A 13,167-nucleotide genomic window follows, 5' to 3' on the forward strand; every position below is an offset into this window, starting at 1 on the left:
TGTACATAGTAAAAGTTATCATCCACTTTAGCTAAGTACTAACATTGGATAAAGAAAAGTGCTGCCTTTTAATGGAGATGCTCATGTTGTACTGTAATTGTCCTGTTTAGTGTTCTTCTCAATCACCCCTGCGATTCTTGCCTTCAAACACCTGTGTAAAGAGTAAACAAAACAATGAGTTTCAAAAAAAGAGTGAACACGTGTAAATGTATACTAACGTGCAAACGTAAAAACAAATCAAGCAGGAGTAGATAAATGGATGCTAGCAGAGGAGATAATGCAGAGGATGGAGGAGGAGGTAGAATGCATGAAGAAGGCGATGCAGCGCGCACACCAAGCAACAATTCAGCATACCCAAACATCATGGGGACAGGTAAAATTACCAACATTACTGTCTACATATCATCATGGAATGAAAAACCCAGTCTTATACTTTACTATTGAAGTGGGTTTGAAAATTACCAGCATTGGTGCACACATATTACCAGGTCCAAAAAATGCAAATTACCAGGGTTTTTTAGGCGGAAAAGAATACTTTACTATTGAAGTGGGTTTGAAACTTACCATCATTGGTGCACACATATTACCATGTTCAGAGGATGCAAATTATCAGGGTTTTTTAGGCAGAAAGAATGCTTTACTGTTGAAGTGGGTTTGAAAATTACCAGCATTGGTGCACTCATAATACCAGGTTCAGAGTATACAAATTACCAGGGTTGTTTAGGCAGACAAGAAAGATACATTCACTGAATCTTCAGAAAACTACCATGATGGAAAACTGTTATTTATCATGTAATATTCCACTAATCTACCAGGCCAAATTGCAGGTGCTCGGGCAATCAGCGCAAACAACAGCTTGCCCAGTGGTGGAACAAGTGCACATAGTGCTGGAACAAATGCAAGCACAGGAGCTGGGAGCCTTGGAGAGCAGACAATAAGCGAACCAGCAACTCCAGAATCTGCTGGGATCGATGCTGATATGGAAGGCAACAACATGGAGGCATATTCCACACCTAAGACACCTTTACAAGGGACAAAATTTGACACCCTGGAGAGCGCACGTGACCACTACAGCACCTACGCGCGCAGGACTGGCTTTGCAATTAGGCAGCAATTCAAGAAAGAGAGGGTTGATGGAACTATAAGCAGGGTGCTACTAGTTTGTACAAAATATGGCAAACGACGCAAGGACAGGGATGAGCTGCAAGATGTGGAAAACCCAGCCAGCATTGTCAAGAAGAGGAAAAAAAAGAAAGTTGTTAGGACTGAATGTGAAGCGCACATGTACCTACCCCACGATGATGCATGGTGGACTGTTGACCGTTTCGAGGACACCCACAATCACCCCCTGATCAAAAAGCCGTCCCTAACAAAATTCTTATCATCACATCGGTACATTCCGAAGGAGGAGCAGGACTTCTTGAGGGTTCTGCACGGATGCAACGTTGAGACTGCGAGGCAGATGCAGCTGATGTCATGGTTCTACGGGAGCGCTAAAGACGTACCCTACACGACACAAGACATTGCTAATCAACGAGCTAAGTTCCGCTTAGAGCACCGCCACAAGGACGTTGGGAGCACAATTGCATACTTCCAAGAGATGAGGGCCAAAGATTCATATTTCTACTGGAGAATCAAACTTGATGATGAGGACAGGGTTGAGAACTTGTTCTGGATAGATGGCGCATCACGCAGGGCATATGCAAAGTATAATGACTGTTTGTCGTTTGACACGACATACATGACAAACATGTACAAGATGCCGTGTGCACCATTCAATGGAATTAATAACCATGGTCAATCCATCCAGTTTGGGTGTGGCTTCGTTCGAAACGAACTAAAGGAAAACTTTGTGTGGTTGTTTAACACATTCCTCCATGCAATGGGTGGTGTTGCCCCTAAAAACATCATCACAGACCAGGACTTTGCAATGAGGAGTGCGATCGACGGGGTCTTCTTGAACATAATACACAGAAATTGCCGCTGGCATATAATGAAGAAGGCGCAGGAGAAACTTGGAAAACTTATGGCCGGTGATAAACCACTAAACAAAGTGTTCAAAGACTGTGTCGACAACAGCTTGACTGGTACGTACCTAATCTGTTGACCCATTTTAATTACCATGCAGCAAACTTGAGAAGCCATATGAATATATGTGATGCACAAGTTACCATGTGTGGGTCTACACAAGTTACCATGATCTTGTTGGCTATATTACCAGGGGGCAGTTACATATGTTGATACCAACTTGTGGTTTAGAAAAGTTACCAGATATGGAGAAACTGTTCAATAAAGTTACCATCTAACAACTAAGAAAAGTTACCAGCATACTTGTACTTTAATTACCAATGATTGTGTATGATGTTGTAATTGTCTCATGTTTTGTGTATCACAGAGGAAGAGTTTGAAAACAAATGGTGGGCAATGATGGACGAATATGGCCAGATCGACAACGAACATTATCAATGGCTGTGGGAAAATAGGAAATGTTGGGCCCCAGTGTACTACATGAAGCATTTCTTTCCATTCTTGCAGACAACTGCAAGGAGCGAGGGATTCAATGCTGTGCTCAAGAAGTACATGAACCCCAACAACTCATTGATTGAATTCGCAACTCAATACACTGCAATCCAGGAGAAAGTAATGGTGGTTGTGGCGAAAGAGCAAGTGGACACAATTTACAAAGAGGCAGACATGTATTCATTGAACCCAATCAAGTTACAGATGCGAGGGATATACACACAAAATCTGTTCTCCAAGTTCCAGGTAGAGATGAAGCTAAAGACTGCTTACGGATGCGACACTTTGCAAGATGGAACCTTCAGGATGTGGTCGCTCCGAGGCATACTACCAAAGTATGGGGATAGGGACTACCATGTGCAGGCGAACAAGGATGAAGGGTTATACTCATGCACTTGCTGCAAGTTTGATCGCGATGGACTATTGTGCGCACACATACTACGAGTAATGGAACATATTGGAGTCTACGAGATACCGAGGAGGTATATCCTGGATAGGTGGACATGGGATCCAGAAGAGGATCTTGTTCAGCCTGATTACCAACAGCCAACAGTTAAGAAGGGAATGACAGAGGAAGGAAAAAATATCATGAGATATACATCTATTCTGAATGATTTCAAGGAACAAGCAAAAGACGCTTGCACTACTGATGAAGGGATGACATTGGCAAGGAAACATGTTAATGCTTTCAGAGACGACATGGATGCACTAAAAAAGAGGCAGCTAAAGAAAGCAAGAAAGGAAAAAGATGAGGGAAAAGAAGCACAAATGTTTTCTTCACCACCAGGGACTAGTGCCACTGAAGGTGTCCCAGTAGCGCATCAAGGAAGCATTCCTGTCACGCATGTGTCTGGCAATATTTTCCAGTTCCAGGGCTCACATGCCGAGGGATCCCAATCATCAAACACAAGAGTGATACTAGACCCACCAAAGTCTACTACAAAAGGGCGTCCGAGAGAGAAAAGATTCCAACACCCATTTGACATTGCAAAGCCAAAAAAAGAGAGGAAGTGTCGAGTCTGCGGGTCGACAGATCATGATAAACGCAAATGTACCTTACCCATCCCGCACTGAGAAATGCAAGTTAGATGGGCATTAAAATGCAAGTTAGAGATTTTACTTATCAATTTTACCCATTTTATTGTGTAAAACGGTGTCGAGACACCATGTAATGAAAAGTTATCAGCACTGAAACATGTAAGTTATCGTCCAGAATGTAATGGGGATTTTCAGAAATGAGAATGAGATTAGTTATCTTTTTTGTTTGTGAGCAAAATGTTATGATGCCATGAAGAAGAAAGTTATCAGCACCTGTTATAGTATGTTATCAGCATTGACTATCATAAGTTATCAGCAAAAATGTATAAAAAAGATAGTAATCAGCCCAGAAAAAAATGTATAAAACTATCATCGTTCTTAAACTTAAAATCAAAACTTATATTGGTGCAAATTTCTCACATCAATTACTCCTTATTGAACAAGTGATAGCGCCATTGTGTGCATTTGTTAAGAGGATGGTCCAGCCACATGCTTGTCAATATCTTCCTCGGCGCCGGGATCTGCTCCTTAGTTATTGTCGGGATATTTTTACCATCCCAGAACTCCAAGATCTTGAACGCGAAGAAACCGCAATCGGTGCTGTAAGGAAAAAAATAAAAAATGTGTTAAAAAGCAAAATAAGATAAGCAAAAAGGTGAACGAACTTTTAAAATGCTACACTACTAAGTTACCGGGTATTTAGATGGAAAAAAATGATGGAGTACTAGCCAAAAAAACTAACCCATTGTTGTCGTGGAATTGTCACGGCAGATGTCCTCGAGCAAGGACTTAGTCGTGGAGCCATCGCCGCTAGGAAGCTTAAAGGGGTTAAACGGGACAAAGGACACGAAGATTATACTGGTTCGGCCCCTTACGTTGAAGGTAAAAGCCTACTTCCAGTTGAGGTGGTATTACTTAGGGTTTCGATGACCAGGAGCTAAACCGTTCTGCCTGGCTATCGATCTGATCCTACTTGTCCTGAACCGCCGCCGGGTCGCCCCTTTATATAGAGAGGTTAACGCCCAGCGGCTCTCACAGTCCCGGCCGGCTTATAAACAGCGTCCGGCTCGGACTCTTAACTATTCTTGCCTTACACTACAAGTCACGCCTTACGGCGGTTTACCACTACGGGCCTTGAGCCGCCTCTGGGCCTTAAGCCCATTACTGACCCGCCATCTTCGAGCTTGACTCTGGGCTTCATGCGATGATCGTCTCAATGTAACCCGGCCCCTCCTGGGCGGGTGACACCAGTAGTTATATCCCCAACATTAGGCCCCAGATTGATTTGAACCGGTTCATGTCAATCTTCAATACCTTAAGAGAAAATCTTCCGGCTTCTGTTTGTGCGAAGGTCATAACCCGCCATGACGTCATCTTCTGGATTCTTGGTAACCCGCCATGACGTCATCCGTCATTAATGCACGTTCCATCCAACGTATCTCAACGGATCCTTATCTTAATAACTATCCCGAAAATCGAGGCGCCTCTGCAGCTGGATAATCATGTCTTCAGCCTCCTCGTTTCTCGCGCCCACTCATCAGCCGTCCCTTATAAATAGGCCCAGCCCTCAGGTCTTCGTCACTCTCCCTTTCCATCGTCTTCCTCCTCTCGACACCCCAGAGCCCGAGCTCCGCCGCCGCCGCCGCGCGTCCCGTCTGCACCAACCAAGGCCGCTGCATCGACCTGTCTTGACCAGAGAACCGCGACGCATCTCCGCTGCTCGTCAGCACCAGTAAGTCCTCGACATCCCGTATAATAGATCCACATGAGGGTTCGCAAGTTCTTCAGTGTTCTTCGTTGTTCCTCGCGATTCCTTCGCAGTTCTTCCACAACGGCTCCCTTTGATCCAAGAGTAAGGCACAACTCCGGCGGTAGTCGTTTCACGCCCATTTTCCATATTAGCAGACCCCTTTTGCTTGCAAAAAGACCTCATTTAGAGCTTATGAACTTCTCCTTAGGTCTAGAAATTTTTCTTTTCTGGATGATCGTTTGATCCAAAATAATCCCTGTAATCTGTGAAACTTGTTTGTGCAACACTTAGGCAAAAACTGCATCTGTTAACCATGGCGGGTCATATCGCCGGCTTAAAAGAAGCCATGCTTTGTGAAATTCCTGGATCACTCATAATAGAGTTAAATAACTTAATTGGTCATGATATCCACGGCGGCTTAAATAACCTGACACAATTAACCATATACCATTAGGCCCTTTCATAAGCCGCCATCTTGAATACTGAACTGAAATTTTCCTCCGGCTTAAATTTGAACCGGAAACTTTATTTTGTCATAGGCTTCCATCTTTCACAATGCCACCTAAGGCTCCCAAAGCACTCATCACCTGCAACTGGGTTAGATCCAACGTCACCGACAACATCTTAGCTGACTTCGTGAAATCGGGTTATCTGCCAAGGAAAGAGGTCATGTCCTATCGTGCTCCTGACCCATCAGAAGAGAGGCCTCAACCCAAGGATGGGGAAGTTGTCATTTTTACTGATCACATGAACCGGGGCTTTGCTCCTCCCAGCTCAAAATTCTTCAGAGATGTCCTTCACTTCTTTGACCTGCGACCTCAAGACATCGGACCCAATTCCGTGTCAAACATCTGCAACTTCCAAGTGTTCTGTGAGGTGTACCTCGGAGAAGAGCCCAGCTTGCTGCTCTTTAGGGAGTTATTCTACCTGAACCGCCAGAATGAATGTGCCAACGGGCCTAGCTTGGAACTTGGCGGAATTTCAATCCAACGACGGAGAGATTGTCTCTTTCCTTATGCTGAGCCGCCAAGCCACCCGAAAGATTGGAACCAGACATGGTTCTACTGCCAGGACACTTCTCCGGCTGACGAGAACCCTCTGCCCGGCTTTCGCACCCTGCGCCTGGAATCAAATCACCCCTTGTCGGACAAATTATCTCAAGCTGAACATCAACCACTTACACCCACCATCAAAAAAATCAAAGCTCTTCTGGGGAACGGCTTGAATGGTATTGATCTGGTCCGGGTCTGGGTTGCCTGGCGGGTGATTCCTCTAAGCCGCGGCCCCGGCTTGATGTGTGATTACACAGGCCAGAAAGATGATCCTCTACGACACAGCCCAGACGACTTACCTGAGGACGTCATTGATGATACAACCAAGTCGCTTCTGAACGAGAACCTGGCAGATTGCGGGAGAGTGGGCTTAAGCCCTTTCTGCAAGACTAACCCGGCTCCAGCGGTAAACCATTAACCTGAATGCTTCTCCTTCCATTTTAATGATTTTGTCTTAACTTACTAACCTTTGTTGTATTTTACAGGCTAATGATAAATTCTGGAAGGTCAAGTATGACCACGAAGCTGCCAAGAAAGCCAGGAAAGTTAAAAAAGCCGCCAGGAAAGCCGCTCCCCGTAAGAAGGGGAGTAAACCTAGCGCCTCGGACCTGCTTCGTCTGGAAGACACCTCCGAGTCAGAGGTAGCTCTTGACTCTTTAGGCTCCTTTTTTAACCATCTTATTGACACGGATTATCAGCAGGAGGACACTGGAACAAGTCATGAAGTGAATGAAGAGGTAACTATAATTTCATCCGACTCCGAGCCTTTGCTGAGACGGAAAGTTCGAAGAGTAACCCGGAAAGTAAGATTTTCACATCCTTTAGCTTATCAAGATCCTCAATTTCTTTTGAAGCGACAGATTTATGAGATCCGGAGGCAGACCCGGACTAGCAAAGACGCAGACCTCTCCTCCGGCTTACCCGAAGTGACAAGGAAGCGCCGAACTGAGGTTATCTCCGACTTATATCCTTTTCATCCTTTGGCGGGCGTCACTCGTCAACCACTCAATTCTTCTGATTCAAACTACCAGGGAACTTCACCTTCCTCTGGCGACTCAATGCAGTCTAGCTTGCCGGCCTTCAAGACCGCACCCGGGTAATGATGATCAGCTTACTTTGTGCTTATCTTACTCATGTTTTTGCACTAACTCTTTGACTTTCAGTGTACAAGTAAAGCCCAGCAAGAGGGCGAAGAAAAATAAGCCGGCCGAAGAGCCGGTCCTGACTGAACCTGAGGCTTCTGCTCATGAGCCGCCAACTGCACCAGCTCCTGAAACCACCACTGCTCCATCTGATGAACAAGTCATGGAAGGTTCCGATAACCCGGAGAGCCCCAGCCCGGCTCATCCAGATGATCCGGACGTTGTAATCACCCGGACAGAGTTTGTCGAACCAGGAAGACCGACCGTGCTAGCTAGATGCTCTGCCAAGGAAGAGCTTCTGGAACGCCGCAGGGCCAGGCTGGACATCACTGACTATGACAATCTGAGCATTGGAGATATTGTCTCTGGCTATGTTAATCAAGTGCACAACAGCCGGGACCTGGAAATTGACATGGTGAAGCAAATACAACAAAAATCTAAGGTATGACTCTCTTGCTTACTCCATAGTTATCCTTACCATGCCAGCCCCCAAGTCTATGACTTATGATAAAATATGTTGTAGACTTAATGCCGGCTTAATAATTACTGCAAGAAACCGGCTTACCTGGTCACACTCAAGGGCCGGCTTAAACAGTCACAGTTAACCCGGTTCTTTCCTTACTTTAATCAAGTAGTTGAGCAATTTTACACATTAGCCCCCAAGTGCCAAGTACCTTTGCCTGCAAAGTGCTTGGGACTTATTTTCATGAACCGGCACTGTAAATAGAGCTTTTCAGCATACATTAGCCCCCAAGTGCCAAGTGTCTTTGCTTGCAAAGTGCTTGGGACTTAATGTTGCATTATAATCACCCTAACTGTAACCCAGAATTTGTACAGGCTGCCTGTAAGAAATTTGAATCAGAAATCTCTGATCTAAGGAACCGCCTGAAGACCCAGGAAAGTGAGACCCAAAAGGCCAATTCCAAATTTGAATTCAGTGTATCTGCACAAGAGAAACTAAAGAAAAAATTTGAAGCAGAAAGAAAAGCCTGGGCGGATGAGAAGACTGCCTTGCTCAGCCGGGCCGAACAAGCGGAGGCCACTCTTACTGAAAGAACCGCTGAACTTTCCGGCTTAAAATGCCATGTATCTCAGATGGTCTCCGCAATCTTCGGTAAGTTATTCTGTAAGTTTCTAACTAGTTTACTTCGTTCATTTCCCATAAGTATCACCATTGCCATCAGCTCACCTGACTTTGTCATGCAGGCCCCAGGAGCTCCAATCTTAATCAAAATGTGCTGACCAAATTGAAGGCGGTTTATACTTTGGTAGAGCAACTGTACACCGGGTCACAGCATGCCTTAGCCGTTGTGGCTCTGTCAAATGAGGTTCCCACTCACCTGGCAGATGTACTCAGGCGGCTTGCCGTACTTCCTCAACGCTTCCAAGAATTGAGACGGGCTTCTGCAAGAGTCGGAGCTATAGCCGCTCTGAGCCGGGCCAAGGCATTTATACCGGAGCTAGACCCGGCCGACATCGCTCTTGGATACCCCAGCTTGAAGGAAGACGGCACCCCCTTTGAGCAGAAAGACTTCGTCGCCTGTGTGAAGAGCGTGCGCCCGGTGGCCACCTTGATTGGTAATGATACAGACCTTACCAAGTATCAACCGGGCTATGACGCGGAGAATCAGAGGATCCCAACACCACGCTATGAAGCAGTCAGCCTGATTCCTCCGACTCGTAATCATACCTTCGCCCCTGAAGTTGACCCGGCCGGGTTAATTGATGATGAGGCTCAATTTGAAGCCTTGAGTGGCATTGACTGGAAATCATCAACCTTCCAGGTCATGGACACAGCCGGAGGAGCGGAGAGGGATGACCCGGAAACCTCAGGCCAACAACGCCCTTGATCTCATAGGCGGCTCATATGATGTATTAAAAGACGATGCCTCACCTTTCAGACTCGGGGAGTCATGTAATAGAGTAGGATGAACACTTAATTTTGTCGTGCCATCGTGCACGTGTGTAGTGCTTAACTCCATTTAATCTGCTCCTTTATATTCTTCCGGGTTATGTTTGATCCTCTGCTTTTCTTAAGTTTTAAATAGCCGTTTTCAATTGTCCTGCATAGAAAACAAGTCACAAGTCCCTAGGCGGCTTACCGCACGAAGAGTCATATAACCCGGAATATGAATCAAAGTCATAATAAACCGGCTCTCAATTATATCTTCGAGATACCATAATAGCATACCTGCGAGCCTTCAAATACACTTCTGGTTTATGTAACCCGAATAATGAGGTTGAGAACTCCGGCTCACCAGCACTTATAATACTTATTATGTGCCATCAACATTATTAATCAAGGTTAAGCCGGTGGAATTTAAACCACCCTTGAATACTTTTGATATGATCAAAAGAACTTGTTTGCAACAAAAAGATGTCAAAAATCTGGAGGCTTCTGATTCGAATACGACCAGAGAACCATCCCAAAGGGGTTAAGCTAAAATTCGAATACGATCATATAGCCCCCAGTGGCTTTGGCGTTGCCGATCAAGAGGGTACCGATAGCTATGTTCTCTTTGGTTCGAATACGACCCATGTTTGAACAGGAAGCCCCCAAATGACCTTGAGAGTTGTTTAACGACGCTGATTCGAATACGATCCACGTCGGTTCCCAAAGGGGGTTGAGCTATGATTCAAATATGATTAAGAAAAACTCCCCAATGTGCTCGGCAATATGCCAATCAAGTGGGTATCGACAGCTATGTTCTCTTTGGTTCGGATACGACCTATGTTTGAACAGGAAGCCCCCAAGTGATCATATTTTTAACGGCTAGATTTGAATACGATCATAAGCCGGATCAACCTCCAAGTGACCATGTAATGTTGCAATGAAAATAACAATGACACATTTACCTTTGGAGGAAAAAGGGACAAAGGCCCTGCTTTATTATTTATCACAATATATACATGGCTATAGAAATATATACATTATGAGAGCTGGTGGCTCAAGTGTAATAAGGCCGAAGCTGAGCTATGTTCCACGGCCAGCGGGTCTCCTCCTCCGACTTACGTGAATCTTTGTGCTCCCGAACATCGATAAGGTAGTATGACCCGTTGTGCAAGTTCTTGCTGACCACAAAGGGCCCTTCCCAAGGTGGGGATAACTTGTGTGCATCTGTCTGATCCTGGATGAGCCGGAGCACCAGATCACCTTCCTGAAAGACACTGGACTTAACCCGGCGGCTGTGATAGCGGCGCAGGTCTTGTTGGTAAATCACCGAGCGAGCTGCTGCTACGTCACGTTGTTCGTCCAACAAGTCAAGAGCATCTTGACGCGCCTGCTCATTATCCGCCTCGACGTAAGCCGCCACTCGAGGCGAGTCATGACGGATGTCGCCTCCGCTCCATAAACCATGAAGAAAGGCGTGTAAACCGTAGACCTGTTAGGAGTAGTATTGATGCTCCATAACACGGAGGGTAACTCCTCCACCCAACAACCCGGCGTCCGTTGCAAAGGGACCAAAAGCCGGGGCTTGATGCCCTTCAAGATTTCCTGATTGGCTCTCTCAGCTTGACCATTGGATTGAGGGTGAGCCACTGATGAAACATCAAGCCGAATATGCTCTCGTTGACAAAACTCCTCCATGGCGCCTTTAGACAGATTGGTACCATTGTCAGTTATAATGCTGTGTGGAAAACCAATGCGAAATATCACCTTTTTCATGAACTGAACCGCCGTGGCTGCGTCACACTTACTAACGGGCTCTGCCTCAACCCACTTTGTGAACTTGTCAACCACCACCAAGAGGTGGGTCTTCTTATCTTTGGACCTTTTGAAGGTCCCAACCATATCAAGCCCCCAGACTGCAAATGGCCAAGTGATTGGAATCATCCTCAACTCTTGAGCCGGCACGTGAGCATGTCTTGAAAACTTCTGACAACCGTCACATTGACTGACTAAGTCCTCTGCGTCAGCATGAGCCGTCAGCCAATAAAAACCATGACGAAAAGCCTTGGCCACCAGGGATTTTGAGCCGGCATGATGGCCACAATCCCCCACGTGAATCTCACGTAAAATTGCTTGAACTTCCTCAGAGGAAACACAACGCTGAAAAGTTCCAGTGACACTGCGATGATGCAACTCGCCATTGATAATTATCATTGACTTAGACCGCCGGGTTATTTGTCTGGCCAAAGTTTCATCCTCAGGCAATTCTCCCCGGGTCATGTAAGCTAAGTATGGCAATGTCCAATCTGGGATAACATGGAGAGCCGCCACCAACTGTGCTTCTGGGTCAGGAATAGCCAAGTCTTCCTCTGTAGGCAACTTGACAGAAGGGTTATGTAGAATATCCAAGAAAGTATTAGGCGGCACCGGCTTTCGCTGAGAGCCCAACCGGCTTAATGCATCAGCCGCCTCATTCTTTCTGCGATCGATGTGCTCTACTTGGTAACCCTGAAAGTGTCCAGCAATGGCATCAACTTCGCGGCGATAAGCCGCCATGAGGGGATCCTTGGAATCCCACTTGCCTGATACTTGTTGGGCCACTAAATCTGAGTCGCCAAAGCACCTTACCCGGCTTAAGCTCATCTCCTTAGCCATCCGAAGACCATGGAGCAAGGCCTCATACTCAGCTGCATTGTTAGTACAGGGAAACATCAACCGTAGTACATAACAAAACTTGTCACCTCGAGGGGAAGCTAACACAACTCCAGCCCCCGAGCCCTCCAATTGCCTGGACCCGTCAAAGTGAATAGTCCAGTATGTATTATCCGATTTTTCTTCAGGCACCTGCAGCTCTGTCCAATCGTTGATGAAATCCACCAATACTTGAGATTTGATAGCAGTGCGTGGCACGTATTTTAGACCATGAGGCCCAAGTTCTATAGCCCACTTAGCAACTCTTCCTGTGGCCTCTCTATTTTGGATGATATCTCCTAGGGGAGCAGAACTGACCACAGTGATAGGGTGGCCCTGGAAATAATGCTTAAGCTTCCGGCTTGCCATGAACACCCCATAAACAAGCTTCTGCCAATGTGGATACCGTTGCTTGGACTCAATGAGTACTTCGCTGATGTAGTAAACCGGCCGCTGAACCGGATGCTCTATACCCGCCTCCTTACGCTCCACCACCACAGCTACACTGACGGCTCGTGTGTTAGCGGCGACATACAGCAATAAAGGCTCCTTGTCGACAGGAGCAGCAAGGACTGGCGGCTCAGCTAGTTGTTTTTTCAAATCCTCAAAAGCAGCATTAGCAGCATCATTCCAGACAAAGTCATCTGTTTTCTTCATCATCTGATACAGTGGCATGGCCTTTTCACCCAACCGGCTTATAAACCGACTCAAAGCATCGATGCGACCCGCCAGACGCTGGACGTCATTTACGCACGCCGGCTTAGCCAGAGAGGTGATTGCCTTGATCTTCTCCGGGTTAGCTTCAATGCCTCTGTGAGAAACCAGAAAACCCAAGAGCTTGCCTGTAGGAATACCAAAAACACACTTGGCCGGGTTAAGCATCATCTTGTAGACCCGGAGATTATCAAAGGTCTCTCTCAGATCATCTATCAAGGTCTCCTTCTCTCTGGATTTGACCACGATATCATCCACATAGGCATGAACGTTGCGCCCAATCTGATTATGAAGACAATTCTGCACGCAACGCTGGTAAGTCGCTTGTGCACTCTTGAGCCCAAAAGGCATAGACACATAACAGAAGGC

General features: G+C 46.1%; 1 protein-coding gene across 1 annotated transcript; it reads left to right on the forward strand.

The window, feature by feature from the left end:
- The first annotated feature begins 255 nt into the window (after positions 1–255).
- On the forward strand, positions 256–3,594 carry LOC123055627 (protein FAR1-RELATED SEQUENCE 5-like). The gene is made up of 3 exons (XM_044479562.1): positions 256–373; positions 816–2,087; positions 2,396–3,594. The coding sequence occupies exons 1-3, from the start codon at positions 256–258 to the stop codon at positions 3,592–3,594; spliced, it is 2,589 nt and encodes an 862-aa protein (XP_044335497.1).
- Positions 3,595–13,167: the final 9,573 nt, after the last annotated feature.

The sequence above is a fragment of the Triticum aestivum genome, chromosome 2D (assembly GCF_018294505.1).
Source record: "Triticum aestivum cultivar Chinese Spring chromosome 2D, IWGSC CS RefSeq v2.1, whole genome shotgun sequence".
Classification (NCBI taxonomy): domain Eukaryota; kingdom Viridiplantae; phylum Streptophyta; class Magnoliopsida; order Poales; family Poaceae; genus Triticum; species Triticum aestivum.